We start from the raw sequence: 22,464 nt of genomic DNA, 5'->3' as shown, positions 1-22,464 counted from the left end.
GAGGGATCATTTGGGGTTCCTTGGGTGGGGACCATAAACTCAAGCACCAGGTGGGCTAGAACTTCATCCCACTTTCTCTCGTGGTCCAGCATGAACTCACTGACAGCAACAAGTATCCTCAAGCCCAACATGGTTCCAAGCACTTCAGAATGCACAGGACATGAAAGTGTCCACTGCCCCTAACACACTTAGATGGATGCGCTTAACCTTCCCAGGGGGGGCAGCAGGGCAGCTCCCCTGAAGACAGAGAGACATGCTGCAACTGACTGGCTGTGAGGCCCGGGGCATGGACACTCACCTCTCCAAGCCTCCCCTTCCTCCTCTGGAAATGGGGTAATAATAATGTGAGCATCGAATATGAGCATTTCAGTAAAGCAGCTGCTACGGTGCCTAGCTCATGAGGGGCCTCAATAAAGGTTAGCTGGCCTAGGATCTGGGCGGGAAGACAACAAGTGCACACGAAGCAAGTGGTGAACCAGACAGAATAGCGCTCTGCCAAGAGTCAGGTAAGCCTAGTGGTTGGGAACAGTGTTTGGGCAGGAGCTGGCAGGGCTGTGTAAGTGATGGGAATGGTCCAGGAAGGCCATGGGGTCACAGTCTGGGCTGGCAGAGATGAGGGAAGAGGAGGGGAAATGTAGGGGGCAGACACGAGCCTGGTGCCCAACAACTGGCAAGGACAGAACCTATCAGACCAGGGGCAGGAGGTGGGGGTGGGAGCAGCAGAGTCACCCAGCCCAGGCCTTGAGCTCAGAATAGGGTGGGGTGAGCTCTGCTGACTGGGGACAAAACTGTGCAGGATGGGATCTCTCACCACCATTGATACTCACTGAAACCCATCAACCCCCAGCACAGGCTAAACCTCAAGTGGGAAGATGAATGGACCCAGGCGTAGCCGGGAGTCTCGCAGAGAGTCCGTGAAAGGCCAGATAAGGAGAATGCGTGGCTGCCAAAATCATGGGGTGGAGGAGCATGCTGCCAATGCATGCGTGGGGGCTGGGAGGCTGAGTGGGCAGCCAGGCTGGTCTTACAGCCGCCCCTGCCTGGGAAGTCAGGTCACAGCCCCCTACCCAGCAGGCCCAGAGCAAAGCAGCTCCCAAAGTACTGAGGAAACACATTTTTGAAACAAAAAAAAAAAAAAAAAGGAAAGGAAGGAAGAAAAATAATAAAACAGCTTACCTTGGCTATTTTCACAAAATGGCTCAGGATTTCTGCCCTTATTTTTAAAGTCTGTGCTGTTAGAATTTCTCGTACAACCCAAAAACTGACCTGTAGAGTCAAATACACATACACACACACACACACACACCAGAAAAGTTGTTAAATGCCGGACCACCCATGTCACCCTTGCCCACCACTGTCACGGGACTCCCAAGAGGTCGGGAAGGTAGGAGAGCACACCCTAGGGTCGCATGAGGTGGAGGGTCCTTTACAACACCCACCCCTGCAGATGGGCCCCGTGTTCTCAGCACCTCCTCTCCAACATGCAGTGGTGCTTAGAGAAGTACGTACTTTGGTCATCATCCAGGGGAGTTACTGGGCCTCCACGACATATGAATCTCTCTAATTCTCAGGGAATTCTGAGATGAATCAGGCAGGACTCCCGCTTGGAAGGTCCCACTTGTGGGGAGACCACGGATGGATGAGTGGGTGGATGGACAAGTGGACAAATGGCCAAACAAAGGGACATGCACACTGGCTGGCGGTACCACCCACAAGATCCATATCCCCAGCCAGACCCAAGACAAGAAGGATTCACCAATATTCACACAGTTGTAACAAATGTAGTTTTCTAGGAGAGGTTCATTCAATAATCTAAATAATAGAAAAATGTCTTTCAAAGTTCCATAAAGCAATGCAGGTTAAGGGGCATGTTTTTCTGGAGACAGCACGTGCCAAAAGGGTACACTGGTGCTTTTGGTTCAGAACATCTTTCGTGCTTGGCCTCTCACATAAATCAACATCCCAGAGCCCCTGAGTATCCTGGTGGGAGCAAGAAAGTCATCTACCAGTGTTGTTGACTCGCATGACGCCTCAATGAAACACAGAAGGGGCTTCATGCCAAGAAATGCTGGGAAGTGGTTAGCTTTCTTGTCTACATTTCACTACTATGACAATAGTTCTGTGTGAAACACATATGCCCAAAAGTGCAATGATAACACCGCAAAGAAAGGTGGAGAGCTGGGCAGAAGACAGGGAATGTGTAGAATTAAAAACAAGGTGAGGTATCTAAAACCTCTAAATTTTACAAAGAAAAAAAGTTAAGGATATTCCAGAGTTAACAAAGGACATTTCCTGCTGCAACCAAATGCATTCTCTTTACTGAAATTTCATCACTTTTCAATGAGAAAACAAGGAAAGAGTAATCAAGAATCAAAGATTTGCTTTTTATAATAAGCAGGAATATTACAGAAAAGTTTTCTTTGCATAATTATCTGGGGTTGCCTCGAGGACAAGCCTGGGTTTCCATAAAATCATTTTTTCCAAGGAATTGCCTAAAATTAAGTTCAGACTCAAATGTTTACTAGCCAGTTACAGAAGAAAGATTTTCTGGATACCAAACGACACGCCCATAAACTTTATATTTACACATGCACATTTTTATGCCACATAATCCCAAGTGTGATAGTTTATATGGTATAATAGATTCGTGCATGCCAAAAAAATCACACATATTTAAGGCATAGTTATGGAACATGGCAGAGTTGACTCTGATCTGCAGCACATGGTGTGCAGAGGCAACTCTGGGTCAGCTCAATTCAACAGACTTTCAGGAAGCCCTTACTGTGTACGGGCTCTAAGCACTATGAGTGTAGACCCTATCGGTCCTTGCCTGATACGGAGGTGACCAAAGGAGGAGGCAGGACCCTCCAGAAATCACTGTGTTAAAAGGCAGCAGGTGATCATGGCCATAGAAGCATAAACCAAGTGAACGGGACTACGGCGGAAGCAATGACAGGGGAAGGCTTCTTGGAGGAGGGAGGCCTTGAAAGATGGGTAGACTTCAAACAGGTGAAGACAGGATTGAGGTGTGACGGTACACACAAGCAGGGAGAGCGGAGGAGGCCAACGAGACTGGTGCTGCAGGTGCTCTGAGGGGGTGGGGGTAATGAGGGAGATTGAAGCTGGAAAGGGAAGTGAAGGCCAGATTGTGGGGGTCTGGAGGAACAAAGCGACAAGAAGGACCTAAGACACTATTCTATGCGAGGAGAGTTCCAACAGCTTCTGAGCAGAGGAGTGACAGGTTGGTTAGTCCCTGTGGAGGGGCAGGGACATCCAATAGGAAACTGATGCAATGGTCCACACGAGGGATGGGAGGCCTGAGCTAGGACCATGCAGAAGACGGAGAGAAGGGGCAGATAAGAAAGACATTACAAAGGTAGAATCAGCATAGTTTTAAACATTTTTTATTCTCTTTTCTAACTACAAAACTTAAGAGAAGCTTAATGCAGAAAACAAGGGCAACAGAGATAAGCACAAAAGGACAGAAATCATTTGCAAACTCCTCTCATGATAAACATTATAAACTCATTATCATGATAAACATTATGGATGTGTCCTTCTAGTCTTTTTCCCATACCTAGAGCATACGTTTTGTCTTTTTCAGTTTAACTGGTATATATTAATCATATTATCACAAGAATTTTGACAAGCGAATAAATATTCTCCTACCACATAATTTTTAGCAGCTGCCAAGTATTTAATCTTCGAGATGTATCATCATTAAGTAACCCCCTATTGTTGGGTAGGTTATTTCTAATTATTTTGCTGTAATAAACAACACTGTGGTGAACATATTTATACATATATCTTTATACATTTTTAATTAAGGTCTTAGGATAAATTCCTGTGAGGTGGAGTGAATGAAAGCATGTGTACCTGTTTTCAAAAGTACATATAAAAAACTTGGCCTCCAAAGCCTATTTGTTTATCCATCAACAAGTTTGAGCAGATCTATGTTCCCATACACAGGCAAATACCAGTTATTACAATTCTTTTTTTCTTTACTAACCTAATGGTCAAAATAATGTCTCACTGTTTCTGTTTTGCATTTCTTTCAGGACTACGCAGTTAACTTTTTTTTTTTCCACTTTTTTTTCAGTTTTTTTTGTTATAAGTACTTAAAGGCCCTTTGTCCCATATGCTTTGTGAATGACCTGCTCAGGTCCTTTACTCATCTTTCTATTGTGACATCCGTCTTCTTACTATTGATTAGTAAAAGGTCTTTGTATATTAAAGAAAATACATTAATTCTCTGTGAGTCATGTGTTGTACCAAGAGTGTGGAGAAATTGGTACTCCTATACACTGTTTTAGGGAGTATAAATTCATAAGACCATTTTGAAGAACAACCTGATTATATCTTTCCAGATGTTAAAGTTATATCCCCCCTAGAATATTTATCTTATGAAAATACAGAAATTTAGAGGGACATACATCCAAGGGTTCACTGAAGCACTGTTTACAAAATAAAATAGAAAAAAAAAATGCCTGTCAATAGGGAACTGGTTACATAAATAACACTATCACCTCCAACTTTGGAAGGAGGTCACTACGGAAGAAGTGGGCAGATGCGCTCCACCTGCTTGAGGCCAAAGTATCTACATAAGTTATTCAGAATTTTTCTGCATGGGAGGTTTGTCTATCCTCCCCCATTTATTTATTCAATCATTTATTTTTAGCAGAATGAACTCATGGATATTTATTTTATACTTTGGGTTACAATCCAATACTACATTATTTATTTTGTTGCTTGAATTCTTCCAGCTTTGGCCACTGAGAGCTCTTTCAGTTGGCTCCTGCATCCCTCTGACATACCACAGCACTGTTTTGGTTGGTTGGGTGGTTTGAGCTTCTCCTTACTTTCTGGCACTACAAAATGCTACAGGCTCATCTTATCCATTTCTTGCCCCAGTCCTGAACCAGATATTTCTCCAAGGAGTCTTGGTTCCTTTTTATTAGATAATGGTATTAGAAACCAAGATGTGGGGGCAAGGTAGGCTTGTTGGTACTGGGGTATCATTGTTTCTAGGTTATCTCAGCTGGCAGAGCAAGGAAGTGTGTGTGTGTGTGTGTGTACTAATCCACATATATCTATATCTATAAATATTTCTGCACGTACCATCTATATCTGTATTAAACTAAACATGAGTTCCTACTGATGTCTCCAACTCCAATCCATCATCATATGGATCATTCTAACCTTCTCCCTTTGCTTGTCTGTAACTTCCCACTCCAACAGTGAGAAACTTGCCTCCCGCCATCTGCCATCCATTTCCTTCATTGTTGAATTCCAGTATTCATATATAGTGGCCCCAGAATTGTGACCCATCGCCCTTGGGAAACTACTTTATCAAACAGAGTACAGTGCTTACATACAGTTCCTTTCGTCTTCAGTCCTACAGGCTCCATTCATTTCCAAAGTTACTTAGGTCAACACCTTTTTCCCTCACCCTCCTCAGTGAGGTTGTTTTGTACATTTATAATACAGGTAGATTCTTCTGTTATATTCTGCATTCCATTCTAGGACCCCTTAATCTCCACAAAGAATTTTTTTAAATTTGTATATACTGGGGTGGTATACTCTTGGTGCTGTAAAGTTCTATGGGTTTTCACAAATATATAGTGTCATGTATCCAACATTACATATCATACAGAATAACTCCACCACCCTAAAAAATCCCTTGTGTTCACTAAACCCTCTCCTCTTCTCAAACCTCTGGCAATCACTGATCTGTTTATCATCTCTATAGTTTTACCTTCCAGAATTTTTTTTGACATTTTCCAGAATGTCAAAAAAAGGGAGGGAAGGGTAGTAATCATACATATGTCGCCTTTTCAGACTGGCTTCTTTCACTTAGCAATATGCATTTAAGATTCATCCACGTCTCTATATGGCTTGACGGCTTCTTCCCTTTGGATGAATACTACTCCACTGTATGGATTACCAGTTTGTCTATGCACTCACCAATTGAAGCATATCTTACTTTCAGTATTTGACAATTATGAATAAAGCTGCTATAAACATTTGTGTGCTGTTTGTTTGTGTGTGCATGTGCAGGCATAAGATTTCAAATAAGCTGATAAATATCTAGGAGTGCCAATTGCTGGATTGTACCATTTTGCATTCCCACCAGCAATGAATGAGAGTTTCTGTTGCTCTCGATACTTGCCAGCAATTGATATTGTTTTACAAAGTTTTCTTTGTATTTTATAAATTCTAATAGGTGTGTAGTGTTTTTGCATTTCCAACAACAAACAATGTTGAGCATCTTTTATATGTTTATTTGCCATTTGTATATATTCTTTGGTGTCTGTTCAGATCTTTTGCCCATTTTTTAAATTAAGTCATTTTCTTATTGTTGAGTTTTAAGAGTATATTTTCGATACAAGTCATTTATCAGATATGTGTTTTGCAAATATTTTTCTTAGTCTGTGCTTTGTCTTTTAATTCTCTTTGTTAAGAGAATGTCTTTTGTACTTCTGCAACTCTTTTGAGGCATGGAAATTTTTAATTTTAATAAAGTCCAACTTATCAGTTTTTTCTTTCATGGAGTGTGCTTTTGGTGTTATCCAATAATCATCACCAGGAGGGCATGTAGATTTTCTTCTATGATTCTCCTAAATTTTTTATAGTTTTGTCTTTTACATTTAGATCTATGATCCATTTTGAGTTAATTTTTAGGAAAGGTCGAAAGTCCGTGTCTAGCTTCATTTTTTTATACGTGTAAAAAAATGTTCCAGTTGTTCCCGCACCATTTGTTGAAGAAATTACCCTTTCTCCACTGAATGCCCTCAATGCATTTGTCCAAGATCAGTTGACCATACTTGCCTGGGTCTATTTCTGGGCTCCTATTCCGCTCCATTGTCCTAGGTATCTATCTTTTTTTCAATATCAAGCTGTCTTGATTATTGTAGCTTTACAGTCAGTCTTGAAATCAGGTGGAGCGAGTCCTCCGACTTTGCTCTTTCTCAGGATTGTGTGGCTACTCTAGGTCTTTAGCCTCTCCATATAAACTTTAGAATCAGTTTGTTGATATTTATAAAACAGTTTCCTGGGATTTTGACTGGGATTGAACTGAATCTACAGATCAAGTCAGGAAGAACTGACATCCTAATAATGAGTCTTCTAATCCATAAAATGGAATATCTATTTCTTTTGATCTACACTGATTTCTTTCATGACTGTTTTGTAGTCTGCCACACATAGAACCTGTACACACTTTGTTAGATTTATACGTAAGTACTACTTGTGTGTGTGTGTGCTATTGTAAATGATTTTTTTTTTCAAATTCCAATTCTTCATTGCTAGTATGCAGGAAAGCTTTTGTACATTGATCTTGTGTCTGGCAACCTTACTATAGTCACTTATTAATACTAGGAGGTTTTTCTAATAGATTTCTTTGATATTTTCTACATAGACAATCATGTCATCTGTGAATAAAGACAGTTCTATTTCTTCCTTTTCAATCTGTATATCTTTTTTTTTTTTCTTGTTCTATTGCCCTAGCCAGGACTTCCAGTACGATGATAAATGGAAGTGGTGAGAGAGCTCAGCCCTGCCTTGGTCCCAGGCACAGGTGGAAAGCACCTTGTGTCTCACCGTTAAGAATGATGTTGGCTGCAGGATTTTTGTAGATGTCCTTTATCAAGTTGAAGAAGTTCCCCTCTATTCCTAATTTGCTGAGATTTTCTTTTTATGATTAATAGGTGCTGAATTTTGTTAAATGCTTTTCCAAATCTATTGATACAGTAATTGATTTTCAACTATTGAACCAGTCATGCATACCTGGAATAAGTGCCAGTTGGTCATGGTGCTAATAAGCTTCTAAAACACAGGCTGCTATTTTCACTATTACTGTTTTGGTGGTATAGCGAGCACTGGAGTTTAGCCCCTGGAGACTAAGATATCCCCCGGGAAATTTCACAACAGTATTACAGATTAATAAAGCAGAATAGGTATGAACACAAAGGCCTTTATTTAATCAACCACAAATAAAAACAATCAAAGCATAAAGCAAAGAAAAATCCAGGTTTAAGAATAGTATGTTTTCTTAGGAGGTCTATTTTGCCACAAATTTCTCATAAGCCCATTCACAATTTTCTTAGAAACCTGGAGTTAGAAGGGAACTTAACAGCCCTACCCTCTCCCTGACCCCACCACCAGATGCTGTTCTACAGTCGCTGTGAGAAAGCCCTGTTTGTTCTCTGCCTCAGCCTCTCTGGGTAGGGAACTATTCTGTATTAGGAGAAAGCAACTGCCTCCCCACTTCTGTTCCTGGTCCCTGTACTTAATGATTAGGCCCCACAGGTTATTTTAATCAACTTCCCCATAAGAAACCCTTAATTACTTGAAAACCTTGATTGCTTCCTCTCTGAGTCCTCTCATTCAGAGATCCTTTACCTGATCCTTGTGTAACATGCTTTCTTTTCACTTGCTCTCTGGCCACCGTGATACTGACATGCCACTCCTGTGTGACAGCCCACCCCCCTCCCCCACCGCCACCTTCATGTGAGGCACCCAGGACCACATAACTGTCCAGGAGCGTTGGATAAAGCATAGCAGAGTGAGATTACCACACACCTATCAGAATGGTTAAAATTAAACAAATCTGAAAATATCAATTGCTGGCAAGGATCTGAAGCAACACAAACTTTCCTTCTTTGTTGGTAGGAATGCAAAATGGTACAGACGCAATCCAGCAATGCACTGCTAGGTATTTACTCAGCTTATCTGAAATCTTATGTTCACAAACAAACAAACAATACACGGATGTTTCTAGCAGCTTTATTCATAGTTGTAAAAATTCAAAGTAAATAACATGTCCTTCAATAGGTGAATGCATAGACAAACTAGTAAATCCATACAATGGAACAGTATTCATCCAAAAAAAAAAAAAAGCCTCAGGCTGGCCCTGTGGCCCAGTGGTTAAGTTCAGCAGGCTCTGCTTCGGAGGCCTGGGTTTGGTTCCCAGGCGTGGACCTACACCACTGGTTGGTGGCCATGCTGTGGTGGCAACCCACATACAAAACAAAGGGATACTGGCACAGATATTAGCTCAGTGACAATTTTCCTCAAGCAAAAAGAGGAAGATTGGCAACAGATGTTAGCTCAGAGCCAATCTTCCTCAACAACAGCAAAAATAAATAACTTAAAAAAAAAGTCATCAAGACATGGATAAATCTTAAATATGTATTGCTAAGTGAAAGAAGGCCATAAATGTATGATTCCCTTTTTCCTTTGACATTCTGGAAAAGGTAAAAACTATAGAGATGGTAAACAGATCAGGATCTGGGTCACTGTCGTGCTCTCCATACCAAAACCTGCCTTCTTCCTTGGACAACTTCAACATCACTGTGAATGACCGTGGCCTCAAGGTCCCCTCAACTTCAGCAACTATTAGGCACCTACTACTTCAGTCACCTCCTTCTCATAATCACCCAGGACTGCTGTACATCAGAAACCCTCAATTCCAGTCTTGGGCCACAACTTTTAAGCCTCCTGGTCCTTACCTTCTCCTTGAGCCCCCACTGTGCCCATCCTTCCCTCGCACCACACCCTAGAGTCCCTTGCAGCCCTTTTCCTCGGCATCCTTGTCCTCTTGAGCAGACTGACCGCCTAGCATCTGTTATCTCAGCCCCTCCTTTGCCAGTACTCTAAGTTCCTTCGTCCCCTGGTCCTTGCAAACAATCTGCTTTGCTAACCCCCAGCTGTGGATGGATCCAACCATTCGCCCTCCTAGCTCCTACTCCTAGCCTGCAAAGCGCAACTGGAGAAAACCGTCTACCCTCATGCACTGGGGCTACTTTAAAAGCCACAATCTGCATTTCATCTGGGCCATGGTCTCTGCCCAAGAGTCTTTCTATATTCCCATAGTCAGCTCTCTCCTTTCCCCTGGAGTGGGTTTTGCAAGCTTTCTCCAAACCTCTCAATCTTTCCACCCCATTGCTTCCCCTTTCACCTCCTATTTCACGGAGGAAAGAGAAACCATGAACCTGCCTGCACCACACCTACAAGTGGGCCTGCATCTGCATCTTTCCTTTCTGCCCACTCGCCTCTTACAAGGAAGAGGCCCCCAGGTCTTGGCCTCTCCCACCTTCTCTGGGACTTCACTTCCTTAAGTATTCCCTCTCTCACCTCATTTTCCTGGTCTACTGGCTCCTTCTATTCAAAATATGAACATTATCAAGGCTCTGCCCACTGAAAAGAAAAAAGGAACATAAAACCACCTCCCTGACATCTTCGCTCCCTCCAGCCACTCCCTTCTTTTCATCTGTCTCCTTGGAACCACTATTCTAAGCATCACCTACACCCACTTTCTCCATTTCCTCACATCTCCTACCACTCAAGGCCGCTACAAGCCAGCTTCCATTTTACATCCGCACAACACTGCTCTTGCTGAGCTCACCAGCACGCCCACGCTGCTAAATGCAAAGGCCTCCTTTTTAGTCCTATCTTAGTTGACCTGTTCTATAACTTTCCCTCATCCTTGAAACACTGATTCAAGACAACACCCTTTCTGGGTGTTCTTCTTGCCCCCAGGCTGCTCTCTCTCAGCCCCCTTACCTCTGCCCCGCCCTTAAATCCTCAGGTTCTCACCTGAGCCTGTTTCTCCCTGGATGATCTCATCTACTCCTGCGGCATCAAACACAGATGACTCCAATATCTGCATCTCCAGGGTGGACCCCCCACCCCCACCCCGACTTCCAGACTCCAAGATCCGATTACCTGCTGCATGGTTCAGCCCCCATGTCCACACGTAACTCACCTCCTACTCTCACAACTGCTCCTCCTTCTGTATTCAAGCCCAAAGAAGGGTGCTGCCAAGTACCAGAGGCCCCTCCTTTGCCCTTCCCTGTCACCTCCCTCCAAATCCAGCCAGTCACCAAGTGCTGTCATTCAGTCTCCTAATACTCTCTTGAGCCCAGCCATTGCACATGCCTTACCCCTCACCTGATTAATGGAACAGACTCTGATCCAGTCTCCTGGCCTCCCTTCCTACTGCCCATGCCTCTCCTCTGGTTTCCCCATCCTAGTGCTGATTCCTCCAGACTGTCTGTCTCCCACATCAGACTTCGAGCTAACAGCAGCAAGGGCTATATCGAGTTTACTGTTGACCCTGAACCTAGCACAGAGCCTAGTACACATTCAGTAAATGTCCACTGAATAAATGAATGAATATAACCAGAAGTAATGAGCCTCCACTGTATAGTGAGTTTAAACAATGGGGAAAGAATAGTTTGGAGGTAGCATTGGAAGGGAAGAGAAGGCTAATGTTGTCTCGCAGCCCTGTGATAAATGAGGCCTAGAACAACAGGGGGTCCTACAGGAGCAGTTGTCAGAAGAAAGGAGGAGCCCCTCAGAAAGGAAACTCACCAGCTATGTGACTTTGAGGAGGCTGCTTCACTCTCCAGAGCCTCGGTTTCCTCATCCACCAAACAGCTTTAAAACATCCACCTCAGTGGGCTTTGTGAAAACTGCATTAGATAATGCAGGTAAGATGCTTAGCACAGTATCTGTCTCAGTAAGATGAGCCTAAGTGCTCAATAAACGTCTTTTGAGTAGTCTTGATTAAAGCCAAGAAGGAGGAGGAACCAATGCGTAGGCTAACGAGGCACGGGAGTTCAGAAGGCAGAACTGAGAGTGACGGGGTCTCAGCAGACTGATGGGGAGAAAGCTCAGAGCAGGAAGGAAGAGAGAAGAGAGTCCACGGTGATACCTGTGTTTTCCTTTCTGGCCATCATTCCCAGTGTCTTCCTGTCAGAGCACCCCGACTTTCCCTGAGGAACCAGCACTGCTCCATTCTCAGCCCCTGCCCCTACCTCCACGGGAAGGCCTTGTCTGAGACCGGCCAACCAGAGCCTCACGTCTTCCTGGCCAGAGTGATGAGATCAGGATGGGATACAAGTCAGGGCAATGGGAGCCCTTGAGTCTTAATTCTAAGACATCAGATAGAGCTACTGAAGAAGAGGCAGGACTTTTCTGCTGGGGTTGCCCTCAGAATGAGCTGTGAGCCAGGAGCTGTTGGCAGTCATCTTGCAGCCCCAGACGAGTCGGCTGCCCGAGAGGGAGCCAGCTGCGAGGAAAGCAGGACCTAGAGGTGCAGAGAGCAGCGCTGAGGTCAGCTGGTGATGCCCCAGGCCCCTGGCGATATGCGAAGTCCAAGTTCTCCCTGGCTTTGTTACATAAGCCATTAAGGCGCGTTTGAGGCAGGGTTTCAGTCATTAGGAACTATATACAAATGAGTCCATGAGAAAACGAAAAGCAGTCCTCCAGGGCAAAACGTCGGGGACCTTGGCCCTGTCCACTATCCGTTAATATATAAGGGTCCTGAGACCCCAAGAGAGGAAGGGGCTTGCAGAGTCTGGACTAGAACCAAGTTCTCCCAATTCCCTCTTCCAACTTTTCTGAATTCTTCAGCATCTTCAGGACACAATCCCAACCCTACTAGGAGCAAGTGGGCCCAAGCCAAAACTTCCTTCCAGCTCGCAGCTCCCACTCCGCTGCACCTTCCTGTAAAGCTAATGTTACTGTTTACTACATGCCAAATGCTGACCTAAACCTTTACAGCCACGATTCTCGTTTAATCTTTGAAAACCACTTGAAAAGACTCTTCCTGTTTTACAAACGAGGAAGGTGAGAGGTTGAAAGCCAACATACGATCATACAGCCAATAAGCTGTAGCGCTAAGACCCAGACTTTAGGGCTGTTTGACTGCCTGCGACCACAGCTTCTCAGCCTATTGTCAACAGATCCCTAAAGGGAGGGGGTGGGCAGCCAATCTACTAAAATTAAATGCAAATTTATATATCTGTGCATTTATCTGGGGGCAAATTCATGTGTGATACTGTCAGAGTTTCGAAAGAACCCGTGATCCAAAAAAGGTCGAGAACTTCTGCAGTGCGTGGTGAACTCCTTGTTCAAGACACAGGCCTGCCATACAGACCCTGAGTGAACTCGCCGAGCTCCTCCATCTCGGGGGAAGCAGGCAAGCCCCCAGGGGCTGACCAAGATACTGGCCACTGGGTTTCTGGTTTGGCCACAAGGAGCCTCAAATGCCCCAGCAACCTCCTTCCAAACAGCTGATCTTCACATCCCCCCTTATTTCTCCAAAACGTTTGGATGCCGACTACATGCCAGACACTGCGCTAAGAGCTCTCCACATATCATTTCATTTAATTTTCATAACAACTGTGCAAGGTGAGCACTACTATTATGCACATTTACAGATACGGAAAGTGAGGCTAAGAAAGGTAAGTGACCTGCTTTCCTTATCTGGATTCTGACGAGGAGCCTTGTTCTCACATATGAAAGTCCACCAGGAAGGATGCCAATCAATTCATCTCAGGAAAAGCGGCCCCGGTGGCTGACCAGGCCTGGCTGTTGGCCAGTTTTCAAACCAAAGCTACCAGGGCTGTGTCCAGGAGCTGCCAGCTCTGAGTGGCTCACAGGCCAGCAGGAAGACCATTTCTCAGAGTATTCTGTTTGGGAAAATACAACTTTACTTCTGGCTCGCTTCACCCACTTGGTGTGAGCTGGACACAATGCAATTGTTTGCAGAACAAGCTGCAATGCCCTTTGCCAAGCTGACCTGGCCTCCGCGTGCAAAGCAGATTACATCAGAGCCCCCAGCGGCCCTCCTCCGGGAGCTCTGCGGCCAGTCAGAGGTGGGACTGAGCTGGCTCCCACTCAAATAGTTTTGCTAAGGAAACTATGAATCCCCTGATAGTGTGTGCACATCTGGTTTTTTTTAAAAGACTAAGCTCAGTTGAAAAGGAAAAGATTTTGAAAAGAAAGAAAAAAAAGAAACAAAAGGCTTCAGAACTTCTCTTTGCAAAACAAATGGTACAGTCCCTACCGCAGATACATCCAGGCTTCTCTTAGTTCCTATTTTATCTCATAAAACAACACCAATGCTAACTCCAGCCTTGATCCACAGACTACTCGCTGAGGCCCCTGCTGTACTTGGGTGGCAGCTGAGGCTGGGGAAGCCTGGAGAGGGCTGAGCAATGGTGATACACAAGATCTGGCATTTCTGAGAAGGAAGGCCCAGCGTGAGGGAGGGCCCAAAGGGAACCCAGGCCGTGACCCAGATGTCCAGTCACGCACACTAGGCAACCTCTAGGCCACTGTCCTCATTTGGAACCAGAAAAACAAGAAGAAAGAAGAGAAACTGTCAACAGCACTATTTAGAGGTTTGATCTATCCAAAGAGGGTCTTTCAGGGTGCCTTCTACTGACGATCGTGTTCTGGCAGGTCTGGCTGAGACCCCCTAAGTTGGTCCAAGTTCCCATCATCATTCCAACAAGTGGGGATGCAGATCTCCATACCTGGAGCAAAGGTTCTCATTGGACCAAGTCAGTTTGTAGAAGTATGTACAGGGTCACTGACCAGGCCATCAGGAATTCAAAGAAATTCAGTGCACGAAGTGTTTCCTGAGCATCTCATTCATTCACTCCACATATACTTACTGAGGGTTTACTATATGCCTGACATTGCACAAGGTGGTAGGGGACGCAGGGATAAACAAGATAGACATGGTCCTGCCCTCAGGGAGCCCACAGACTGGCAAGGAAGATAGAGACTACAGGGTTACACAAAATGAGGACAGACGAGTAAAGGATCACATACAGAAGTACAGGGTGCAGTGAGGGAACATATGATGGGGAGACCTTACACAGGCTGGGGATTCAAGGAAGGCTCCCCAAGGAAGTGACATTCAGGCTGAGATCTGACTAGGAGTCGAACAGGGAGAAAGAATTCTGAGCCCAGAGGACAGCACATATGGGAGCCTGACGGGACAGAGATATGGTACATCAGGAAAGAGAAGGACGGCCCAGATGGCTGAAGCCCACAGAGTACAGGGAGGGACAAAAGATGGAGGAGGGGGGCGCGGGGTAAGGGGGTGGTAGACGGAAGCCAGATCCACCGTGCAGGACACTGCAGGGCACGTTAAGGTGCTCGAACTTTAGCTTAAGTGGAATTGGAAGCCACTAAAATGATTTCAACACAGAAAAGATGTGTTCAGTTACACCTGCTTTGTGAAAAAGGACTGTGATGGCACAAGAATCCATAAAGGTGGGTGTTCAGGAAGAAGGGTTTGGACCTGGGGCCAGGTGCCTAGGGCTCCCAGCCTACAAGGGCCAACAGATTGCTGTCTGGACAGGCACATGCAAGGGGCGTTGCTTACCTGGTTAAACCTCCGGGTAAAGGCCACAACGTTGGGAGCGAGACTATGTTTCTCCTTCTTACTCCATCCACAGCTGGCTAGTTCCTAGGAAGCACAGAGTCAGTTTCAACAGTGATTCTAATTGGGATGCAAACACACCAGGGGCATCTAATTGGAATGTGAACACAGAGGTGGGGAAGGGCTGAAGCCCTGGTTATCCACGTCTTCACCAAGGTGGGAGGGGGCTCTCCTCCTCTGGAGAGGAGGGCTGGGTCTGTGGGTGGAGGTGCATCCTGAGGCCCCCCAGAGGTAAGAAGTGGAATACATTTCTCCACAACCCCAGCCACATTTCCCAGGGCTGCTGTGCCAAAACACGCTTTATCCTACCACTGCCACTCTGCCGGCTCCCCTGGGACCAGAAGTCCCTTCTTAACACAAATTGTCTGAGAGGGCATGATGTTTTAACCAACAGGACTCATCCCCCAGGCTAACTCAAAATTAAAATCTGGCTGAAGGATCTCAGATTTCATCAGCCACGTGACGTCCTCCCTTCCTGGAGCCAGGGAAAGTCCCGCTCCAAGCCCACAGCAATCAGAGGCTTCTGGGATTACCTTGATTCCTTCCTGAAGTTGGCCCCTCCCACCTCGCATATAACTCATTACCTAAATGCCTGGCATTCTCAGCTTGTGCCTTAGGGAGCCCTGGCAGACAATGGAGGAAAGGGGGTCGATTCTAAAGTTCTCTACCCCTAAGTTACAAGACCTCCTTTTAATTTATATCAGGCCTCGTATTATTAATAACATTTGTTTTTGCCACACACCTGGAACTTTTATAAGATCTTTAGTGAGAGTGAGCTGCCCAGCAGTGGAAGAGAGGCAGATCAGGGGTCTACTAGGAAGTCACGGAGGGCAGTGGGAATGGCCAAAGGCCAAACTTGTTGGCCGAGCAGTTACGCCTGAGGTGCTGCGCCCTCCAAAGGCATCGCAGGGGCCCAGCTCTACGTCACAGAAGCCTGGCTTGTGGCAATGTGGGAAGCCTGGCTGAAGGCAATGGGTGGCTCTGGAGAGAAGATGAATGACCTGGACTTGAGAAGGCTTGGGAACCAACCAGGAGCTAAGAAACACAGCTCCTCTTCCTGGCTGCCTCACTTCTATAAAGGGCATCCTCCCCCTCCCAGGACCCACAGGAAAAAACCACCATCCTTGACCCTGCCAAGTCCTTCACCCTCACAATTTAGACCCCTGGTAACAGAACGACCATGATATTAATTAATGCTACCACGATCAAGAATCCCCCACATGCCAGGTGTTGGACTGCGTACCTCATATGTTATCTCACGTAATCCTCACCACATCTATTTTAACCAAGAGGAAAAGGACTCAGTATCATTCATCATCTTGAGTGAAGACTTTGACTCCACTTCTTTGCAAAGGAGACAAGAATCTCTTTGAGACGTAGAGTTTCCCTCTGTTTACCATGATTCTCCTTGTTCTGAAAATGTATGTTTGAGGCTCTTTTCAAATGTCCATTTGACCTACCTCAGTTACATTTACTCCTTTCACCCTGCTCCGACTTAAAACACAGACTTTAATTGTTTTGCAAATGTATATTATTCCCCTTTTGAAGTTTAACTGTGAGGACAAGAGCCTCTCTCCCCTGTGGGTCCCAAAGCCAGTCCTGGAAAGGCATGGGTTATAATCTGGCAGAAAAAAGAATTCGTAAAACTGATATTCAAGGACTGAGGGGTAGTTATCGCCCAATTTCTGGCTCACAGTTGCTCCCTTAGTTTTTTCCTGACTTCTTTAATAAACAGCAGAAGTTACATACACATATGTGTGTGTGTGGTGTGCACACGTGTGTGTGCGTGTGTGTGCACGTGAGTGTCCATTTAATTCAGAGGCTGTGGTCTTATTTCCACACTGTGGGTAACTTCAGAGGGCATCCTGAAAGGGAGCAGTGTGGACCTTACAGTGAGACAGGCCCAGGTCAGATCCTGGCCCTCCACACCCCGGCTGCATGAGGCTCATCTTCTCAGAACCTCAATTCTCTCATCTTAAAATGGGTATGAGACTATATTTATCTGTGAAGCTCACACAGAGCACCTGGCACGATACAAGTACCTGACCAAGGTTCCCTCCCTCCCTCTTCCTAGGGTCACACTGCTGTCACTCAGTTCTAACTCCACATACCCTCTTCTTTCTCCCATAGCACACTCATTGCTGTCTCGAACTATTAACAAAACCTATTATTATTTATCTTTCATTTTGCTGATGTCCATTCAGGCAGGAACCAAAGCAGGTACTTAATACATCTGCCCTGAATTTATTTGATTTGAACATTTCTAAGATACTGATTCCAAAACGGTTTGTGCAGTTCTTGGATTTTGACAATTCCCTAAGGAACTTTTTGCACTGGAAGACATGTAACATTTAAAATTAAAACCTCCACAAAGTAAAACATTATGTTTGAGAAGTTCCTTGATAAAGTGGAAGAAGCAAAAGGGCTTAGAGCCAAGACCTCACTCTGAATCCCAGCCCTGTCACTTATTTCCTGGGCGACCCCAGGTAAGTTAACCTCTCTGGGCATCAGTTTCATCACTGATGAAAACAGGGATGCTGAAACTAACTCCACAGAATTGTGGCGAAGACCAAGAGCAGTAAAGCCTGACAAAGGAGGTGACATACGGGGCACAGGCCTGACTCACGGGAGATGCCAAGCAGCATCTGTTGAATGAATGGAGTATGAGCATTCCTCAGTGTTGAAATCTCCCAAATTCAGTGCAGAAAGATTTATCAAGACGTCAAAAGAAATAATACCATTCTATCTACAATAAAACAAGTCCTGGGCCCAACCTCCTTGGCACTGTTCCTCTCCTGTTTGGCCTTATAGGAATACAACAGATTCCATCTGTGTGAAGTGGGTTTGGAAAATGTGAAGTAATAGAACAAAACTCTTCCAGTCACTAATGCCTAAAAAAGGTCCACGCTATGGAACTGATTTGGGTGTAATTAAGTGAAAATTGGCCAGAGGAGGCAGGGCTGGTTCTAGAAGGGAGACAAAGGGCTGGGCTGAGGCTGGTAAGGCCCTAGTAGCCCTGTGTCCTTGGTGAGCCACTCCGCTGCCCCTGGGCTGTGCTGGGACCCTGATCTCACCCAGGCTGTGCTTGGCTCTGAGTTCTCTGCTGAGGTCAACTGGATGTGAAAGGAGAGGAAGAGCCTGTACAGTCCTTTGCCAGCTTCTTCTGGGACCTGTCCTCTGTCATGTGGCTGTTCCCCGGGTTCATCAGGGAGAAAACAGAAGCTGTGAGAAAAAGACTTTCTGCTACCAAACGTACAAATTCATCTGCATCTTCTCCTTTCCTCTGGCTTTAATGGAAGAGTGGCCCTTTCCTGCCAGGACACACACTCCTCCTGCCTCTGGGTCCCATCCCCTCCCCCTGCTCAGAGGCCTTGCTGTGCCCTCCCCATCCCTGTCTCTTCACCCTCTTCCTCTCCAATTTCTTCTTCCCACTGCATTATAATGTGCGTCAGCCTCTTCCATTAATAATAATAACAATGATAGTAACGTATCTCTTGTAGACCTCCCGTCTCCTCCAGCTCCTGCTCACTCCCTTTCTTCTCCTTGCAGGTGAGTTTCTTGAAAGGATTGTCAGTTCTTACCATTTCGACCCGCTTCCCTCTCCACCTCCTTCTCCGTCCCTTCTCCCTCTGCTCCACTGAAATCGCACTTTGCTCTACCAGCGACAGCGTCGGGCTAGGCAAGCTTCCTGCCATGTTCTCGACTCCCTGCCCTGGCCTTCAGCCCTGGTTCTCCTGGTTGTCTTCCCACCTCTTGGGCCCCTCATTCGCAGTCTTATTTTCCAGTTGCTTTTTTCTTTTCCGACACATGTCCCTACCCTCACCCCCATCTGCCCAAGTTCGTCTTCTACGTTCTTAGACGTCTGTATTCCTCCTTGGAAGGTCACATATGCTGCCATGGTTTCAACTACATGTCTCTGTCCAGCCCAAGTCTGTCCTGAGCTCCAGACCAGGATATTCAGCTATCTCCTGGACACCTTCCCTTGGCATTCCCACAGGCACCTCAGAATCAGCAGGCCCCACCAAAAGGGTGTCTGAACAGCTGCCTTAAATAAAAAAAACACCGAACAATGTGAGATTCATTTGGACATCCATTCTGACTGTCAAAGGAGAATGTTTATTACAAAGAAATATGGAAAAAAATCCCTAACTGATAGAAAAACAACCTCGTCTTAGTACCCGCATCTGCAAGCATTCCTGGACGACGGCAAGAGTCAACTCTGGTGTCAGTTCACCCTGCAAAGCTTCCCTGGGCCACACTGCCAGCAGCACCCCCACCAGCTGCCAGTTTTGTGCTTAGTGATCTGGGAGTCAGATGCCTTGTGGTGGCCTGAGAAAGGCCTGACACTGATCATGTCTAGGATCAATAAGGTAAGGCCCTGGAAGAGGAGACCTGGGGAGCAGGACAAGTCCTCCCTGAAGACCCCCACATGATCTAGGCCATCAGGTCACAGGAAGCTGGTGCCAACACCTGGCCCTTCCACACATGTGCTTAATTATGACTGCAATCTTCTCCAAATCGCATTCCTAAAACATACCCACGTGGAAAATGCACCATGTCAAGGAAAGGTCACTAAATCTGACCTCAGGGACCACCACCAGGCTGGCACCAGCCTACATTACCATTTTGCTTAATGGCAACCTTTTTCCCTCTTCCCTCCATGTTTCTCCCCATTTTGCCATCCTACCCTCTGGAACAATCTTCAGAAGAACTAGCAGGACAATCACACACTTAGTCAAAGGAGTTCTAAAAACACCCCTGGGAATGGGTAACCCACTGAGGCACCCACTTCGGGGTTGGGGTGGGGTCTGAGTAAGGAGTAAAGCATTCAGGACTCTCACACCTCACTGTTGGGTATGCAAAATGGTACAGCCACTTAGGAAAGCAGATGGGCAGTTCTTATAACATTAAGCACACACTTACCCAATGACCCAGCAGTCTCACCAATGTAAACATGTGTCCATACAAAAAACCGTACGTGTGTGGTTACAGCAGCTTCATTCCCAATTTCCCCAAAGTAGAAACAACCCAGATTCCCCTCGGCTGGTGAAGGGACAAACAAACTGTGATACATCCATGTAATGAAAAGCTCCTCAGCAAGCAAACAGGAATAAACTACTGGTACACGCGCCAACACAGACGGACAGCAAAGGCTCTATGCTCAGTGAAAGAAACCAGACACAAAAATATTTTATGATTCCATTCATAGGACATTCTGGGGAAGGTAGAAAGCACAGGGACAGAAACGAGCTCACCGGCTGCCGGGGGCTGAACAGGCAGCAGACCGATGGGCACAGGGAGCAGGGGATTTGGGGTGATGGACCAGCTTGCTCTCTGGATTGCGGTGGCTCCGTGAGAACACACATTTATCAAAACTCACCAAACTGTTCACTCAGAAGGGTGAATTCTACTGGATGAAATTTAATTTCAATCTTATTCTAACCTCAGTAACTACGACTTAAAAAAAAAAAAAAAAAAAAAGGAAAGGAAACAGCCCAACCATCCAGGACTGAGAAGGGAAGTCCCGCAGTAACCATTGTGCAAAAGGGCCAGAGAACAACGGACTCAGACTGGAGCGGGGCAAAGGGCCTGACGGACAACCAATGCCATCGGAGACAGGACAGAAATAAAAATACAATAGCTTGAAAAAGTTTGAGCACGTGATGAAGGCAAATGACAATAGAAAAAAGGAATTATAATCTCAGGGAATAATAAATAGTATACATTTAATATGTTTAGATATTTTATATATATATTCCAATATTAGGCAGTTGATGGATTGAAAGAAAACAGAATCTGTGGGTCCCTGACACGAGGCACAGTCTCTCTTGAACGGCCCAGGGTCATTAAGGAATGAAACTCAACCCTGGCACACTCCTTAGCTTGGCACTGAGTCATATTTACAAAGCCATATTAATAGCGAATGCTATTTGTTAGTGTTCAACTTTTAGAGCCAATCTAAGGAAAAGTGTGATGGGATTGGCTGTAGCTGCAGAATGTCAGAATGTTAATTTAACGAATTTGACAATGAAAATGTTCAGCTGCCAGAGGCGGCAAGTGGAGAAGGGGAGGAAAAGCAGAGGAAGTGAGCAGTCAAGAGACATCAGCTGATGAAACAAGAAGGAGAGGTTTCAGTGTGCCAAATAAAGTTCCAAAAGGCATCCGTAGAAGAAAAAAGTTTAAAGAGTTTACCTCTGGAGAGGAGACGGGCATAAGTGATCAAGGCCTTTCTCCAGAAGCTCTTCTGTACTATTTGATTACCATGTACAGGATTACTTTGAAACAAATTTTAATAGATGACATATTACACTATTATACATTGTAAACGTTCTAAAATTAAATTTTAACAGTTGAGTAAATACTCAGAAGTATACAAAATTTGTATAAAGTCATAACCTGCTTATAACTTATCAGCATCGACGTTTATAAAGAAAAGGTGGAGCAATCATGTGACAATCAGGACCAGCTGGGCCCTCGGGAAACATGCCTGTCCTCAGGGAGACGTCCCGGCTTTAATCAGGCGCAGCGCAAAGGAGGCGGCAGCTAACTGGGGAGCCAGGATAGCCTCGCGGAGCGCTCGTGCCAGATGCTTAAACCCTCCCTGGAACAAAACCGGCTGGAATGAAAAGTGGAAGGAAAAGAAAAGGGACAGAGGGACAGGAGACAAAGATGGAAGAAAGGAGGGAAGAGAGGGATAAATGGTGCGGCGAAGGAAGAAGGGAGGAAGGCAGGGCCAACTGAGGGCCAGCACTGTGCTGGAGTGGTCAAGACGGACCAGCCGAGGCCTGCAGGAGTGCAGTGTGTCCAGTGGGGGAGACAGACATGACCAAAAATCACCATAACTCAAGATGACAAAGGACAACTGTATTTTCCTGCTTTGTTTTCCAAGGTGGAGTCCTAAAGGAAATTTGCTAGATCCAGCCTTCTGAGTGGCTGTCAGTGGGCTGAGGCGTCTTTAGCTCTTTCTTAGATGGGGACGATGATGACAGAGAAAGAGCGGAAAGGGTGAGTAGAAAGGATAAGGACGGGAGAGAATGCGAAAAGGGAGGGACAAAGGTAGCTGACAGTTTATAAAGCACATGTACATTCATTGATTTACTAGAGTTAAAGCCTGTTTTAAGAAACGCAGCAGTGAACAAAATATAAATGCTCTGGCTTTGATGGAGCCGATGTTCCACAGCAGGGAGAGAGATGAGAAATTTGTAATAAGCCAGACAGTG

The 22,464-nt window shown here is 45.5% G+C and overlaps 1 protein-coding gene across 50 annotated transcripts in view; it reads right to left on the bottom strand.

Annotated features, from left to right (window-relative positions):
- The window catches only part of RALGPS1 (Ral GEF with PH domain and SH3 binding motif 1), a 309,544-nt gene that overhangs the window by 162,935 nt on the left and 124,145 nt on the right, over window positions 1-22,464 (bottom strand). For 36 of the 50 annotated variants that reach the window (XR_011432401.1, XR_011432403.1, XR_011432402.1 and 33 more), the window contains exons 5-6: window positions 15,188-15,271; window positions 1,177-1,266 (exon numbers count right to left, since the gene is read on the bottom strand). Coding sequence is in view for 47 of the 50 variants with exons in the window: in XM_070250754.1 (XP_070106855.1) it covers window positions 1,177-1,266; window positions 15,188-15,271 (174 nt within the window). In the remaining 3 variants the exon portion in view is untranslated. The remainder of the gene's footprint in view (window positions 1-1,176; window positions 1,267-15,187; window positions 15,272-22,464) is intronic. The other 14 variants (XM_070250762.1, XM_070250763.1, XM_070250779.1 and 11 more) reach the window with 1 other exon arrangement.

This window comes from Equus caballus, chromosome 25, assembly GCF_041296265.1.
Source record: "Equus caballus isolate H_3958 breed thoroughbred chromosome 25, TB-T2T, whole genome shotgun sequence".
NCBI classification, from domain to species: Eukaryota; Metazoa; Chordata; class Mammalia; order Perissodactyla; family Equidae; genus Equus; species Equus caballus.
Note: the sequence above shows the minus strand (reverse complement) of the source record. Positions and strands in the feature narration are given on the sequence as shown.